Source organism: Rhinoraja longicauda, chromosome 18 (assembly GCF_053455715.1).
Source record: "Rhinoraja longicauda isolate Sanriku21f chromosome 18, sRhiLon1.1, whole genome shotgun sequence".
Lineage (NCBI taxonomy): Eukaryota > Metazoa > Chordata > Chondrichthyes > Rajiformes > Arhynchobatidae > Rhinoraja > Rhinoraja longicauda.
In genome coordinates this window covers 8,016,206-8,034,264 of record NC_135970.1, presented here as the reverse complement: position 1 = coordinate 8,034,264, position 18,059 = coordinate 8,016,206, and the positions used below count along the sequence as shown (strand labels likewise).

At 43.3% G+C, this 18,059-nt stretch overlaps 2 protein-coding genes across 2 annotated transcripts in view; one reads left to right on the top strand and one right to left on the bottom strand.

Moving 5' to 3' along the window:
• LOC144602227 (tetraspanin-18-like) overlaps positions 1-18,059 on the bottom strand; it is a 305,930-nt gene that overhangs the window by 203,072 nt on the left and 84,799 nt on the right. The gene's annotated exons all lie outside the window — the stretch shown is intronic.
• Positions 5,239-18,059, top strand: part of LOC144602465 (astacin-like metalloendopeptidase) — an 81,483-nt gene continuing 68,662 nt past the window's right edge. The window contains exons 1-2 of the mRNA XM_078415612.1: positions 5,239-5,487; positions 13,766-13,793. Of these exons, the coding sequence (XP_078271738.1) occupies positions 5,239-5,487; positions 13,766-13,793 (277 nt within the window). The remainder of the gene's footprint in view (positions 5,488-13,765; positions 13,794-18,059) is intronic.

Sequence of the window (18,059 nt, the reverse complement as noted above, 5' to 3'; positions counted from 1 at the left end):
AAGGTAGGTTGAGGACCAAGCTCTGGTATGTATAGATAGTTAATTGATGGTGGACATGAACATGATGGGCTGAAAAGCCTGTTTCAGTGTTGTGACCATGACTACCTCTTGTAGTTCTGGTTTTGTCAACAGCATCTAGCTGATTGAGGAAGCTTCATTTGCAACTCCAATAATCCTGATCTGTCTTCTGATCTTTTGATCTGTCATTTGGAACAGCCTTTTGGAACAAAAATCTGTGTTAGCGTGGGTTGGACAGCACTAGTGCTCACCATGCCTAATTGCTTAAAAAAGAGTGCTTAGATGAGTCATTGCTTCAGGATCACAACTACTCTTTCAATCTGGAGTGGATGATGCCAATCTGATTTAAAGGTAAATGATAATAGGATCTAAGGATATTAGTGAGAGTTTTCTCCATATGTCAACTACTAAATTGCATCAAACCCTGCTCTATTACACAGTAGATTTATGTGCATAGGGGCAGATGAACTCTATTCGTTGGCAGTAAGATTTTTGAAATCGCAGCAGCTCCATTAGTCCATAGCCTCTTGCACTCTGCTTTCCCAATGTTTATTCCACTGCTGACCTAAACGCTCAGCACACTCAGATGTGAGATTCCTGAAAAATGTAAATTGAGATCCTTAAAACTAAACATTAGGCTGTTTGCTTTCTCTAAATGTGAGTTTTATACCAGATTTTACTTGCTACAATTTCAATTAATATGAACCGTTTATCAGCAGGAAGGAAAAACAACTTTAATTCTTTTAGCTGTAGGTGGGAGGACACAACACCAGCTGTGGCATGTTTTAAGTAAAACATGGAAATATATTCAATCACTTCTGAAATAATCAGATAATTGCTGTCTGCAATTCAGAGTTGCAATTAGATAAAGCAACCAGTCATTGGCATTGAAAGGATGTATAATTTTGGCAATGACAAGGATAGTTGTGGTTCAGTGTGGAATGTTTATATCAATTAACAATTTGTAGAATTATTTTGTGGGTAAGAGAATTTTTGATTTTTCCGCATTCTTCCCATTCATCTTATCTGGACTAATCACGAAGCATGAAACCACATCTGTCCTTAAGCCACTTCCAGATCTATGCTACTAATGCTTTCATACCTTCTGCTACACAGACGTTTATGAGGTTTGATCAAATATCTGAAAATTTAAGTGGACAACATCTACTGCATTCCCTAATTCAACCTGGTGTCCCATTAAATATCAATCAGATTAGTCGGACATGCAATCAATCAGATTAGTCGGACGTGCAATGCCAAAGGGAGATCGGAAAATTGTGGCAAGTCCTTCATCAATCTTCAACCCCACTTCAGCAGCCAATGGTGCATATAGTCAGGACGAGGTGCCTTACTTTTACACATTGCTTGCCTTTGCAGTTCCTGCTCAATGTTCATCCCCCTCCTTTTTCTCTACCATTGCTCCTACTGATTTTGTCAGCATCCACTTCCTTGCTGAAGACCTATACAAAGCGTTCCTTGCATTTTTAGATACAGATTAAACACCGATTTTCTGACAACTGATGGTCTGCCCATCCCTATAATCCGGACAAAATAACAAGAGCTCATTTGAAATTCCCTGAGCGGCCACAGATGGCATTGCGAATGGTGAACGCTCTTCCTGGTCGTGTCCCTCTGTCGGGAAAGTATCAACTATGCTCTCAATCTTCTAACTATTTCTCAACTAGCCAACTGCAGAGAGAATTGGTTTCATTGAAGGAAGAAGAAGGGAAGGTGGAGGGTTGTTTCTCGGACTGGAGGCCTGTGACTAGTGGTGTGCCTCAGAGATGGGTGCTGGGCCCATTGCTGTTTGTGGTTTATATCAACAATTTGAAAGAGAATGTACAAGGCATGATCTAGGCGTGCAGGTTCTCTAAAAGTGGCATCACAGGTTTGTGGTCAAGAAGGCTTTTGGTAAATTGGCCTGGATATTGAGTATAGAGACTCGGCGAGACCAAACATAAACTGGACGATCGTTTCACTGAACACCTTCACTCAGTCCTTCTGGGCCTACCTGATCTTCCGGTTGCCAAACACTTCCCCTTCCCATTCCCACACTGACCTTTCTGTCCTAGGCCTCCTCCATTGTCAGAGTGAGGCTAAATGCAAATTGGAGGAACAGTATCTCATATTTTGCTTGGGCAGCTTACAACCCAGTGGTATAAATATTGATTTATCTAACTTCAAGTAACCCCTGCACTCCCTCTATCTCCATCCATCCCCCACTCAAGTCGCACCAGCTTCTCGTTCTCACCTAACAAACAGCTAATAATAGCCTGGTTTCCTTTATCGTCGTTACTTTTTGGCATACCTTTCATTTATTTGTTCTATATCTCTCTACATTTGTTCTATATCTCTCATTTCCCTTTCCCTGACTCTCAGCCTGAAGAAGGGTCTCAACCCAAAACATCACCCATCTCTCCAGAGATGTTGCCTGTCCCACTGAGTTACTCCAGAATTTTGTGTCTATTGAGTATAGAGGTTGGGATGTTATGTTCCAATTGTACATGCTGGTGGTGAAGTGGCATTTGGAGCATTGTGTTCAGTTTTAATCACCCTGCTACAGGAAGGATATTGTTAAGCTGGAAAGCGTGCAGGGAAGATATACAAGGATGCTACCATGACTTAAAGGCCTGCGCTTTAGGGAGAGGTTGGGCAGGATAAGACTTATTTCCTTTGGAGCACAAGAGGCTAAGGGGTGATCTTATAGAGGTGTATAAAATCATGAGGGAATACATAGAGTGAATGCTCCCTGCTCTTTACACAGAGTAGGGAGATCAAAGTCAATAGGACATAGGTTTAAGATGAGAGGGGAAATATTTAATAGGAAATTGAGGCACACAGAGGCTGCTGCGTATATGGAGCAAACTGCCAAAGGAGGTCTGTCGAGGCAGGTGCTATAACAACATTTAAAAGACATTTGGACAGGTACATGGATAGGAAAGGTTTAGAGGGATATGGGCCAAATGCAGCAGGTAAGGCCAGAGTAGATGGGGCATGTTGGTCGGATTGGACAAGTTGGGCTGACAAGTTTCCCCTCAGGTCCCTTTTAAATCTTTCCCCTCTCACCTTATACCTTAAGGTTTAGATTTCCCTACCGTGGGGAAAAGACTGTGACTATTCACCTTATCTGTGTCCTTCATATAAAACATAAACCAATACAGCACAGAAAGAGGCCCTTTGGCCCACTTTATCTGTGCCGAATATGGTGCCAAATTAAACTAATCTCACACTTACTCCGATTGAATTCCAATTGCCATTCTCCACCCATTATATGTACCAAAACGGAATAATTAAATTTCTTGTGTCATGGTGTCAGGACAATAACTTAGCCTTCAACATCAACAAGCCAAAAGAGTTGGTTGCTGGTCTAAGAAAGCAAGCGGATGAACACAAGGTTGTGTTCACCAACAGAGCCGCTGTTGAGATTGTCAACAACTTCAAGTTTCTAGACATCCATGTCACCAGCAACCTAACCTGGTCCCTTCACACTGATGCGGTGATCAAGAAAACACATCAATGAATTTACTTTCTTAGGCATCTGATAGATTCAGTATTTCATGAGGATTCTCTCAAACCTCTGCAGATACGCTACAGAAAGAATTCCGATGGGATCTACCTTAGCCAGGTTTGGCTAGTGTGCTTTTAAGTAGATGTTGTGCCGTATTATTAATGGGGTATCCTTTCCAGAATTTCACTTGCTGAGTTGTGTTATCTCCGGATTTGAAAGTTACCACGTTTGGTAATCTGACAAGGAAAAGAATATTGTCAGTAGTCTATTTATTTCTTTGTACCTGCATATTAATCTACTACGCCTCAATTATATTTATTGCTTTTCGTCCATTTCCCTAAACATCCATTCGAAAACATGGGTTCAAACTGGCTCCAAATCTTTTGGCTAATTTTGAGGGAAGAATTCCATCTCTATGTCAATAAATAGTGCTTACTACTTTCACTACAGAATAGCATAACTCTTCAGCATAGAAAATGTTTTTGTCTGGGTCTTGACTATAAAGTACTTTTTACTATCTGAAATCCTTTATTTGTTCACTATATTCAATAATCAATGAACACAATCCAAGTGTGTGCAATATATTTTTTGATCATTTAAGTTTCCATATGCCCTCCAAGACCAATGCCTTCCCTGAGGTCTAAAGTCCAAAATTGAACACATTAATCTATGTAAGGTTTACGAAGACTAACAACTGAAATTAACTTCCATTCCTTTGTTTCTGTGCTTCCTTGAGCTTCTATTCTATTTGCACTTCCTTCCACTAACTATTGTGCAAGGAGCGAACATGGAACATTGACCATACTGGGATTCAGTTCCAGGGTTGGGCCCTGGGAGCAGACATTGATTGGACTGCAGAGGATGGCGACACTTGCTCTTTTCATTACAAAACTTGCATACTCACTTTAATGTATGCCAGCCATGATGATGTGTACTTGGCAATGTTTTGTGGCTCAGAAACACCAGATGCAGCACATACTCTGAGTGGCTGTATGCCTCTTGTTTAAGTGTGCACTGCTTAAGTGTGCTCTTCTGCATTGAGGCTGAACTCGAGTCATGTACATACGAGGCCTGTCACAGCCCCCTTGTTAGCTTGCATTACAGGAAACTAGACTGTACACCTACTTGTCGCAAGATTAAGGCATTATGAAAATCCCTCAAATGACAGGTGTTGATCCATAGATGGGTTGCTGCTGAATACTCAAGGAGGAAACTCCTCCTTGTTCTGCAGTGGAGGCCTCATGGCGATATGCTTTTGGAAGATCAACTCAGTAAAAAAGTGTTTGGAACTGCTTGAAACTTGTTGGTCGTCCAGTACAAGATGTGCAGAGGTGAAGACTGGCACATAGCACATCATAGGGTGCAAGGGCACGTGCTAATATCTATACACTGAAGCTTGCTCTAACCAATACTAGGTTTTGTACGGACAGCAATCGATGGTCCTGCCACCACTGGACACTGAACGTTCTAGAAGTTGTGCAACCGTCCCCTACACATTTCAAAGTATATTGTTCAAAGAGGCCAGAGGAGTGGAATTGGTGCTTCGTACGTACAACGTACCAACTCTTAATGATGCTGTCTGTAGACAACGCCATGAATGTTAAGACAGCCATAGACTGTTTCGTATTTCTTGTATGCGAAAATTGCATCAAAATGTCCTAGGAAGCCAACTGTTATTCAGCCCTCAAGAAGGATGGGGAAGCAGAGAAGTGATGCAGGAAGAATCAAGGTCTGGTGCCGATGTGTGCCCCCCTCCCCTCTCCCTCTCCCTCTCCCTCTCCCTCGCAGTGCAGCGAGCACAGGCGGCGGGTGCCCGCTGGGCCGCTCTGGGTGATGCTGCGCGCGGACCGCGGGCCGGGAGTGCGCGCCGCGAGCATGCGCCCTGCCTGCACGAGGCAAGGCGCGTGGCGTGGACGCGGGCCCCGGACAACCTCCCCTCAGCGCGGCGTCGTGTTGTTCAGGTAGAGCATCTCTGCCCCCAGGGTGGGTGGGCGGGCGGGCGGGCTCCGCGCCAGCTGTTCGCCCGTGGCCCGCGTGTGGGCGGCTCCAGGAGGTGGCGGGGTTCACTTCTGGTTCTGGTTGATTACTGCGCAAACACCTCATAAGTGGTTATCTCGCGCAGGTCCTGGGACAAGGGAGGGGAGTCCCCCCACCCACCCACCCACTTCTGCCCCAGAGACCGCTCAACCCTTCTCTCCTCAATTTAATGTCTCAAGTGATAGGAGCAGAATTAGGCCATTCGGCCCACCAAGCCGATCATGGCTGACCTATCTCCCTCCTAGCTCCATTCCCCTGCCTTCTCACCACAACCACTGATACCCATACGAATCAAGAGTGAATCTATCACTGCCTTAAAAATGTTCATTGAAAGATTGAGCTCTTCATCAAGCTCTGTCCACCATCATCCTTCCATCTAGCTCTTGATCCAGGCCTCAAGACCCTCTTCCTCATGTTCTGGTTCCTGGTCTACTCACTATCGCCCTACCACCACTGCTCTCGGCCCACCCGTCATCCCCCAACCTACCTCCCCCCCTCTCCTGCTCACAATCTCCCTACCACTCCAGCCCTCATCCCCCACCTCCCCCCTCTCCTGCTCACAATCGCCCTACCACTCCCCTGCTCACAATCGCCCCACCACTCCAGCCCTCATCCCACAACCTATCTCCTCCGCCCTTCAGTTTTGGGTGGAGGCATATTTCCAATTGCACTTCCACCCGAGCTGTGGACCAGGTCCTCATTCCCCCCCCCCCCCCCCCCTCTAGGTCTGCCCACCATTGCCCCTTCCACCCCATCTCTGGATCCAGCCTCATCACCTGCCCTTCCCAAGTTCTGGGTCCAGGTCTGTCCGTCAGCATCCTTCCACCCCATCCGTGGATCCAGTCATTGTGCCCCACTCCTCCATGTCTGTCCACCATTCGAGCTGCTGTACTAGGCTCACAGCTTACCACTTACATTTTCACTAAAATGAATCCAAAGCAATACAGAACAAATTGTCTCTCTCTTTGGTATTTATATCCTGGCTATTTGCAGCTGGAGAACACACCTCATTGGCTAGGTAGAAGCTTCATGAATAATCAATGCTAGGCAAGCAGAAATACAATGAAGAGACCTTTGCCGACTTTTAATGATTTTAACTCATCGATGTGGATGAGATCAAGTTCCACAGCTGTTCTCTACCTTGGCAAAAATGTGTCCATTTTAAACCTTTTTTAACACTTTGAAAGACAATCTTCCCTTTAGGAACTGCAGCCTCAGGCCCATTAGATAGGAACACAAAGTTGAGGTTATGATTAGATAAGCCATGATCTTTTAAATACGGAAAGGTTGAGGGACTGCTTGGCCTACAACTTCTAAGTCGTATGTGTGCATTTTTGCATAGTGCCTTTAAAGATGATCTAGATTTTTACAGACAATTGAACTGCTGTCAAAGTTTGAGTATAGGAAAAATAGAAGTTTGCAGATTAAGATATCACAAACAGCAATTTGATACTGTCATAATGTTTTCATTATCTTGATTAGGTGTGACATTAGGAGTAACTCCTGCTGTTTGAAATTGTGCCATGGTTTATATCTATGTGAAAGGACAAATGGGATTTGGTTTAACAACTCCATCATGATCGGCACAGACACTGTGGCCTAAGGGCCTTTTCCTGTGCGATATTATTCTGAATTCTATCCCATTTGAAAAAGCTCGCGTCCAGCAATACAGTACTCCCTCCATACTGAACTGAAGTGTTAACCAAGAATTTGGATGTTCAAGGTGCATGAACCCATTGCTCTCATATTTTTGAGACATGCCTATCAGCTGAGCCACAATATACATGTCAAATCAGGCATAAACCAGCAATATACATGTCAAATCAGGCATAATCCTGAATGTTTGTAATCTCCTTGTTTCCCCTTCTTGCTGGTTGCTGCTACATCTCTCTCTATATATGTATAAATCCCAAGAATACAGAAGTTAGGATCACGGCTTACATGCCATCCTGAAGTAAAACATAGATAAATATCTTCAGATGAATAAGTTTGATTGCATCAGAGATTCTTGATTGATGAAGTCAAAGGCTTTAGTGAGGTTGAAAAAAGGCTATGCTTAGTGGGGTTAGTGCTGCTCTTTGCATTCTACTTTGAATTGTTGCGTGAAGATCATATCCACTGCCTTAAACAAAATGCATAGTGTGAAGCATTTCTCAAACCTCGAGGAGATAGTGCTGGAGGATACTGGATATGATTTTCCCTAGAGCAGACACTGGGGAGACCCCGAGAAGATCAAGACCTCAAACCAAGCTTAGAAGTCATTATCTACTGGACAGCAGTGATTCCTGTCCTCCTATTTTCTCTTAAGATTTGAACTGTGTATAACAATCATGTCAAGGCACTGGAGAGATCCAATAACAGCTGTTTCCACAAAATACTCCAACTGAATTTACAAACTATCCTTTGGACTACAAAGTCCAATTGCTTGAGGCAGCAAGCACAGAACATTCGTTTCCTGTTGTATAGGCTGTTTTGAACCCAAGTCTGAGAAATCAAAGTCCAAAACATTTCAAGAGATGTGGATCAATCAGAGATAATGATTGTGTAGAGGCCACAGGTTAATCGAGAATAATCAGCAGGTTGAAATATGTCTGCCTAACCTGATTAAATTTCTAGAGGAGGCAACAAGTGTCAATGATGGTAGTGAAAGACAGACAGGTGGGCAGAGGGGGTGGGGTTGCTCTGATGGTAAGGAATGATATTCATTCCCTTGCAAGGGGTGACATAGAATCAGGAGATGTTGAATCAGTATGGATAGAAATGAGAAATTGTAAGGGTAAAAAGACCCTAATGGGAGTTATCTATAGGCCCCCAAACAGTAGCCTCGACATAGGGTGCAAGTTGAATCAGGAGATAAAATTGGCGTGTCAAAAATGTAATGCTACTGTGGTTATGGGAGATTTCAACATGCAGGTAGACTGGGAAAATCAGGTTGGAAATGGACCCCAGGAAAGAGAGTTTGTAGAGTGCCTTCGAGATGGATTCTTAGAACAGCTTGTACTGGAGCCTACCAGGGAGAAGGCAATTCTGGATTTAGTGTTGTGTAATGATCCTGATCTGATAAGGGGACTAGAGGTAAAAGAGCCATTAGGAGGCAGTGATCACAACATGATAAGTTTTACTCTGCAAATGGAAAGGCAGAAGGGAAAATCGGAAGTGTCGGTATTACAGTATAGCAAAGGGGATTACAGAGGCATGAGGCGGGAGCTGGCCAAAATTGATTGGAAGGAGGCCCTAGCAGGGAAGACGATAGAACAGCAATGGCAGGTATTCCTGGGAATAATGCAGAGGTTGCAGGATCAATTTATTCCAAAGAGGTGGAAAGACTCTAAGGGGAGTAAGAGACACCTGTGGCTGACGAGGGAAGTCAGGGACAGCATAAAAATTAAGGAGAGGAAGTATAACATAGCAAAGAAGAGTGGGAAGACAGAGGATTGGGACTCTTTTAAAGAGCAACAAAAGTTAACTAAAAAGGCAATACGGGGAGAAAAGATGAGGTACGAGGGTAAACTAGCCAATAATATAAAGGAGGATAGCAAAAGTTTTTTTAGGTACGTGAAGAGGAAAAAAATAGTCAAGGCAAATGTGGGTCCCTTGAAGACAGAAGCAGGGGAATTTATTATGGGGAACAAAGAAATGGCAGACGAGTTAAACCGTTACTTTGGATCTGTCTTCACTGAGGAAGATACACACAATCTCCCAAATGTTCTAGGGGCCGGAGAACCTAGGGTGATGGAGGAACTGAAGGAAATCCACATTAGGCAGGAAATGGTTTTGGGTAGACTGATGGGACTGAAGGCTGATAAATCCCCAGGGCCTGATGGTCTGCATCCCAGAGTACTTAAGGAGGTGGCTCTAGAAATAGTGGAAGCATTGGAGATCATTTTTCAATGTTCTATAGATTCAGGATCAGTTCCTGTGGATTGGAGGATAGCAAATGTTATCCCACTTTTTAAGAAAGGAGGGAGAGAGAAAACGGGGAATTATAGACCAGTTAGTCTGACATCAGTGGTGGGGAAGATGCTGGAGTCAATTATAAAAGACGAAATTGCTGAGCATTTGGATAGCAGTAACGGGATCATTCCGAGTCAGCATGGATTTACGAAGGGGAAATCATGCTTGACAAATCTACTGGAATTTTTTGAGGATGTAACTAGGAAAATTGACAAGGGAGAGTCAGTGGATGTGGTGTACCTCGACTTTCAGAAAGCCTTCGACAAGGTCCCACATAGGAGATTAGTGGGCAAAATTAGGGCACATGGTATTGGGGGTAGGGTACTGACATGGATAGAAAATTGGTTGACAGACAGAAAGCAAAGAGTGGGGATAAATGGGTCCCTTTCGGAATGGCAGGCAGTGACCAGTGGGGTACCGCAAGGTTCGGTGCTGGGACCCCAGCTATTTACGATATACATTAATGACTTAGACGAAGGGATTAAAAGTACCATTAGCAAATTTGCAGATGATACTAAGTTGGGGGGTAGTGTGAATTGTGAGGAAGATGCAATAAGGCTGCAGGGTGACTTGGACAGGTTGTGTGAGTGGGCGGATACATGGCAGATGCAGTTTAATGTAGATAAGTGTGAGGTTATTCACTTTGGAAGTAAGAATAGAAAGGCAGATTATTATCTGAATGGTGTCAAGTTAGGAGGAGGGGGAGTTCAACGAGATCTGGGTGTCCTAGTGCATCAGTCAATGAAAGGAAGCATGCAGGTACAGCAGGCAGTGAAGAAAGCCAATGGAATGTTGGCCTTCGTAACAAGAGGAGTTGAGTATAGGAGCAAAGAGGTCCTTCTACAGTTGTACCGGGCCCTGGTGAGACCGCACCTGGAGTACTGTGTGCAGTTTTGGTCTCCAAATTTGAGGAAGGATATTCTTGCTATGGAGGGCGTGCAGCGTAGGTTCACTAGGTTAATTCCCGGAATGGCGGGACTGTCGTATGTTGAAAGGCTGGAGCGATTGGGCTTGTATACACTGGAATTTAGAAGGATGAGGGGGGATCTTATTGAAACATATAAGATAATTAGGGGATTGGACACATTAGAGGCAGATAACATGTTCCCAATGTTAGGGGAGTCCAGAACAAGGGGCCACAGTTTGAGAATAAGGGGTAGGCCATTTAGAACGGAGATGAGGAAGAACTTTTTCAGTCAGAGGGTGGTGAAGGTGTGGAATTCTCTGCCTCAGAAGGCAGTGGAGGCCAGTTCGTTGGATGCTTTCAAGAGAGAGCTGGATAGAGCTCTTGAGGATAGCGGAGTGAGGGGGTATGGGGAGAAGGCAGGAACGGGGTACTGATTGAGTGATCAGCCATGATCGCATTGAATGGCGGTGCTGGCTCGAAGGGCTGAATGGCCTACTCCTGCACCTATTGTCTATTGTCTATTGATGCAGTGTATGCAATTTTTTGCCAGGAATTAATGTCTTACATGGAGTACAGTTAAAGCCCAAGGGATCAACATTGAAATGACATGATATAAAAATTGGTTCAAGGCAGAAAGCAAAGGTCAACAATAGTTGTTGTGATTGGAGGTATTCAACAGGGCTCAAAAAGACCCTCTTGAAGGGGCCACATGCTTGATGATACCAAAGTTGGCATTGTGGTTGATAGTGCATAATAACAGTTCTAAGCTGTAGGACGATATAATCCCAATAGATCTTATAAATACATAATGAGAAAAAGGGTAACCAGAGAGAGTGGGACCTTTCAGGAATCAAAGTGGTCAATTCTACTTGGAGCCACAGAAGATGGACAAGGTCCTCAATGAGTATTTCTCTTCTGTTTTTACCGTAAAGAAAGACATTGGAGAAAGATGCCGGGTTGACAATGACTATACCGACAAACTCATGGTAGGGTGAACTCGCGTGATAATTTATTTATAGCGAAGGGCAATAGTGACAAGAGGCTTGGGCTTATCCCTGTAGCTCAGTGTTGGCCTCAGAGGTTGTGCTAGCTGTCTTGGACTTGTCCCAGCTGCTCATTCCTGCCTCGTGAGGAGATGCTGTGGTTTCGGGCATGTCCCAGCTGCTCAGTCTTGACCTCATGGATGGTGCCAGCAGTCTTGGGCTAGTCCCAGCTGTTCAGTCTTGCCTTGGGAGGAGATACTGGCAGTCTCAGTCTAGTCCTGGATGCTCAGTCTTGGCATCAAAGAGGGGAAGCAGTCAGTCTGGGCTTGTCCCGGCAGCTCACTCTTTGTACTCCATGTGGTGATACAGTACCTCATCGTCCGTGGGCGGGTGAGGGAATGCTGGCGATTTCACCCTTGCCCCTGCAGCTCAGTGTCTTCTGCACTATGTATCTTCATCATCATTCTCCCTATTGGACTTGGGTTTGGCTTAGTTTTAATAGTATTTATATACAGTAAACCCTCGTTATAACAGATCATAGGGGGGAATGATGTCCGTTATGGCCGGTTGTCTGTATAACTGAGTAAGGTGTTATCATTGTATGTAGTTAAAACAAATAAATGCTGATGATAGTTAATAGACAAAAGAGACACAAAGTGCTAGAGTAACTCAGCGCGTCGGGCAGCATCACTGGAGAACATGAATAGGTGATTTTTAATGTCAGGACACTTTTTCAGACTGATTCAGTCTGCTGAGTTACTCCAGGACTTTATGTCAAACCAGCTGCCGATACCCCTGGTCTTTACCAGCAGGCCCTTCTTTATCGGTTGATGTGGCTGTTGTTTCAGCTCACATTGTTGCCCCTGATCGGCAGTGCTTTCTTCAGGTCGCTGCCAAAGACAAAGAAGCGCTCGGTCACCGTGAGGCTCGTTCTCCTCTGACATACCATCATTCCCAACGTGGACCATGTCGGTGACTCTGGGGAGAAGGAAGAGTTAGTGGCGGTGGGTGGAGGGGGGGGGTAGTGGCTGAGTGGACAGAGCGATAGGAGAAGGAGGAGGAGGCAGCAGTGGGGGTGGGAGAGGCTGACTGGAGAAAGCGACAGGAGGAGGAAGCTGCGGGGGTCGAGCAGGGAACAGACAAAGTCACCGCCGACAGCAAGAAGCAATATTAGGTGAGAGGGGAGGGAGCCACACGGTGACTGAGCACATCCTGTCGGTGGCAGCGGCCCTAAGAAAGCTCTGTCCCCAGGGACTACAACATGAGCCACAACAACAGTCGTGTCACCGGACCGTGCGGTGGATAAAGAAGGACTTGCTGGTGTACCTTGCAAGTTGGGGTGGCGTCGGAAGCTGGGGAGACGGTGTGAGCCAGGGTGGCATTGCCAGGTCCGTCCGCAATATCCAAAATCCATTATAATGTGAATCGTTAAAACGAGGTTTACAAAACAAAGCTTTTCATATGCCTTGGTACAGGTGACAATAATAAACCTAAACCTGCCAACCAATATTGTGTCTCCCAAGACCATCAAAATTCTTGGTGTCACATCAGAAGCAGTAAAGTATATCCTGCAGTGTATCCTCATCCCCTGACACTATTCACAAAGCATGTTAGGTCTGTGTGGAGTTTTTCACATTCTCCCAGTGACCTCATGGACTTGCAACCTCTGCATATCAATGCTCCTAATCGTCCTGCCATTTACTGTTGCATTTGACATCCCAAAAAGCATCCCTTACACTTATCTGTCATTTCTCTGTCTAAATTTTCAATATGATTGGTATAATCTTCTTCATTCCTAATTTGGAAGTCAGGTGCTACACTGTTCCTTCTCAGTCCTGGTTGTCACGGCCTCAAAGCAGGTGCTACGGTGTTAATATTTTGCTTTTGGTAATTAATATCATTTGCTAATAGTTTTGAAACAAAAAATTGATTTAGTGATAATTTTTCTGAAGATCTTGTATCTCTGGTAACTGATTTGATAATTTCCCTCTCAATGAAATTGCAATAAAGTGGAAGGTTTAGATCGCTGCCCTTTGTGATAGAGATATAGGAGTTTATGTCAATATCAGCCAAGAGATAACTTCTCTACTGCAACTTATGATCAATTAAGTTGGTACATGTTTTCAGGCAGTAAAATTACACATGGTTATCTGATTTTTTTTCCCCCTTTGTGGGTTCAGGTGCGGCTCAATCTGCCTTAGTGGTGAGAGGAGAAAATGGACTTCAGTAATGTAGCTCTGTTTATCTTACTCCTCAGGTGCATCCATATAACATTGGTAAGAGATGATGAGATATAATATTATTTGTTTATACCTAATGTATTTGCGTTTCATGTAACTCAGATTTCTTTTCGTGCAGGTGGACAATGTGAATTCAGCAATTGAAGGTTTGTGTTTTATGTAAAGTCTCGCATATGCATTATCAAATTTTAAAGCAGACCCAATAAAATATCACAATAATTTAAAAGAGAATGTAAAACATAACTGGTACAATTAAATAGTTATTTTTTTACTTCTCAAATTTGATCCAAACAGTTGATACTGTATTACAGGAAAGAGCATATAATCTGCTTGGTGTTTCAGGCAGTCAAGATGTGTGGTCCAATGGATAGATAGGTTATTCCAAATTTGCCATAAAATTATAGAAGTTAGGAAAGGATATTTAATGTCTGTAGAGGGATTAGAAACTGGTTATTCCCTTGAATTTGGCAAGCATTCAAGAGTTTTAAAAGAGAACGATTGTAGATTAAAATGTAGCAAATGAACCCACCAAGTAGGAAAGGAAGGAAAGAAAAAGAAAATGGGGAACCACTGGTTAGTTAGCTTGACACCTGTCTCTCTGAGTTACACCAGCATTTGTGTCAACCTGGTGAATGATAGAAATATTAACTGTTTTTGAAATTGTAACTAATAGAGATAAATGAGTTGGGAGGGTATTTGTCGATGGCTGTTACAAGGACTCAAAGTTTATATCAATGAGCTCCACGATGGCATCAAATGCAATGTTTCCAGATTTACCATCAATACCAAGTAGATAAAACCAGTTCAGAAACTGCAAAGATGTGTAGTAGGTTAACTAAGGGACCAAGTATGTGGCAGATGGAACAGAATATGAAACAAGAGACAATGGGCACCTGCAACTTTCTGTATCTTGATCAATGATAGCAACCAAAACCACGGGTTTCTCTCAAGGGATTCCTGAGTACCACAATGACACAAATACCAACACTGCTGAATAATAATATGATTCTATCCAACCATTGTGTTGAAGAAAATTGGTCTATTACATAATAAATAAAAATAAAAATGGTTGCACTATTCAAGAAAACACCATTCTCACATCGCTGCTCTGTTCCCGTCACAGCAAATGTGTCTTCAATAGCCATTGAGACCACTCAGCCACAACTTCAGTTTAAAGACAAAGTCTGATCAATCAATCCAGGAAATTGATTTAAGAAAGGAGTGAGGCAAAGGATCTTTTCATCTCAAAGAGAAGAAAGATTATAAGGGGAGAATGAGGCGACCGTGGCTGACAAAGAAAGTCAAGGACAGCATAAAACTAAAAGAGAAGGCATATAATATTGTAAAGATTAGCGGAAAGCTAGAAGATTGGGAAGCTTTTAAAAACCAACAGAAGATAACTTAAAAGGCAATAAAGGTAGAAAAGATGAAATATGAGAGTAAGCTAGCCAATAATATTAAAAAAAAAGATAGCAAAACTTTCTTCAAATATATAAAGAGTAAAAGGGAGGCAAGATTGGACTTTGGACAGCTGGAAATTGACACTGGAGAAGTAGTAATGGGGAATAAATAAATGGCAGATTAATTGAATATGTTTCGTGCATTAGTCTTCATAGTGGAAGACACCAGCAACGTGCCTGAAATTTAAGAGAGTCAGGGGGCAGAGGTTAGTGGAGTTGCTATTACTAAGGAGAAGGTGCTTGGGAAGCTGAAAGGTCTGAAGGTGGATACGTCATCTGGACCAGGTGCACAACACCCCAGGGTTCTGAAAGATAGCTGTAGGGATTGTTGAGGCATTAGTAATCATCGTTCAAGAATCACGAGAGTCAGGAAAGGTCGCAGAGAACTGGAAAATTGCAAATGTTGCTCCACTGTTCAAGAAGAGAGCAAAGCAAAAGAGGGGAAACTATAGGCCGGTTAGCCTGACTTCCACGATTGGTAGGATTTTAGAGTCCACTGTTGATAGAGATTTTGGGATACTTTGAAGCATATGATAAAATAGTCTGAAGCCAGCAAGGTTTTGTTAAGGGGAGATCTTGCCTGACAGATCTATTGGGATTCTTTGAGAAAATAACAATCAGGATTGCCAAATGAGCATCAGTGGATGTTGCTTACTAGGCTTTGCAGAAGGTGCCGCACGTGAGGCTGCTAAAACAAGATAGGAGCTCTTGGTACTCGAGGCAAGGTGCGAGCATGAATAGAAGATTGGCTTACTGGCAAACAGCAAAGAGTGGGAGTAAGGGAGACATTTTCTGGTTGGTGATGGTAACTAGTGATGTTCCGTCGGAGTGAGTGCTGGGTCTGCTACTTTTCACATTATATGTTAATGATCTGGATGATAGAATTGATAGCTTTGTTCATATGTCAAAGGAGCTGAATTAGGTAATTCGGCCCGTTGAGTCTACTCCGCCATTCAATCATGGCAGATCTATCTATCCCTCTCAACCACATTCTGCTGCCTTTACCCCATAGCCCTTGATACCCTTACTAATCTGGCTCTGTCAATCTCTGCCCTAAAAATACCTAATAACTTGGCCTCCACAGCCATCTGTGGCAATGAATTCCACAAATTCACCTCCCTCTGCCTAAAGAAATTCCTCTTCATCTTTCTAAAAGTGTGTCCTTTTATTCTGAGGCTATGCCATCTGGTCCTAGACTCTCCCACTAGTGCAAACATATCCCCGCATCTACTCTATGCAGGCCATTTACTATTCGGTAAATTCCAATGAGGCCTTCCCTCATCCATCTAAACTCCAGCGGGTATAGGCCCAGTGCAGTCAAACACTCATCAAACATTAACCAAATCATCCCCGGGATAATTCCCGTAAACCTGCTTTGGGCCCACTCCAACACATGCTTCCTCAAATTTGGGGCCCAAAATGTCTCACAATACTCCAAATGCAGTTTGACCAGTGCCTTAAAAAATCCTCAGCATTACATCCCTGTTTTTATATTCTAGTCCTCTTGAAACAAATGCAACATAGGATATCAGGTGAAAGATTGTATACTGTTAAATCCCTTCCTACTAAATCATGTTATAGGATCAGACGAAACATATGGTGTTGAAGTAACATCTGAAAGAAATACTAACATCCTTTCCCACATGAAAATAAATTGATCTTGTGAAGCTTGATTAATATTGAGAAAAATGTACTTGCCATGTCCAAAACTGCATAGTATTGCTCACCTCCTTGTGAAGAACTGTCAACAAAAATCACAATATTTGGCACCGAGGCATTTAGTGGAGGGGCTTATTTATTCGACTGCTAATAATCTGCCATGGAACCACAAAAGACTGCAGATGCCGGGATCTTGACCAGGTCAGGCAGCATCTGTGGAGGGAAATGGACAGATGACATTTTGAGTCAGGATTCTTCTTTGGACACACTAATCTACCATGATTCTCCAACTTCCATTCTTTACTGGCCATATTGGCGTATTATATCAGCTGGCCTTTTTATTTGTGCATTGATGTCCCTCTCTTTATTCGTGACTCACAGGCAACTGATACTGTTTTACATTCACTATTCGAAATGAGCCTAGGACCTGCCAATCCTACTGCAAATATTAATTTTCCTGACCCATACATTTATTAAAACGGAAATTTAATTTTGTACTTAGTGCCTAACAAATTGAGTCATTCAATTTCAAATAAATAATGCTTTACTTGGGAAAATATGGATTTCACATGCGTACATTTAGTTTAGTGTAGAGATCCAGCATGGGAATAGACTCTTCAGCCCACTGAGTCCACACTAACCATCAATTACCCATTCACACTGGTTCTATGTTATCCCACATTCACATCCACTCCTAACATAGAAACATAGAAACAGAAAATAGGTGCAGGAGGAGGCCATTCAGCCCTTCGAGTCAGCACCTCCATTCATTGTGATCATGGCTGATCATCCACAATCAGTAACCTGTGCCCAACTTCTTCCCATATCCCTTGATTCCACTAGCCCCCAGAGCTCTATCTTAATTCTCTCTTAAATTCATCCAGTGATTTGGCTTCCACTGTCCTCTGTGGCAGAGAATTCCACAAATTCACAACTCTGGGTGAAAATGTTCCTTGTCACCTCAGTTTTAAATGACCTCCCCTTTATTCTAAAACTGTGGCCCTGTTTCTGGACTCCCCCAACATTGGGAACATTTTTCCTGCATCTAGTTTGTCCAGTCTTTTTTTCCTGCATCTAGCTTGTCCAGTCTTTTATAATTTTATATGTCACTATAAGATTCCCCTCATCCTTCTAAACTCCAGTGAATACAAACCTAGTCTTTTCAATCTTACCTCGTATGACAGTCCCGTCATCGCACGGATCAATCTCGTGAACCCACGCTGCACTGCCTCAATAACAAGGATGTCTCTCCTCAAATTAGGAGACCAAAACTGTACACAATACTCCAGATGT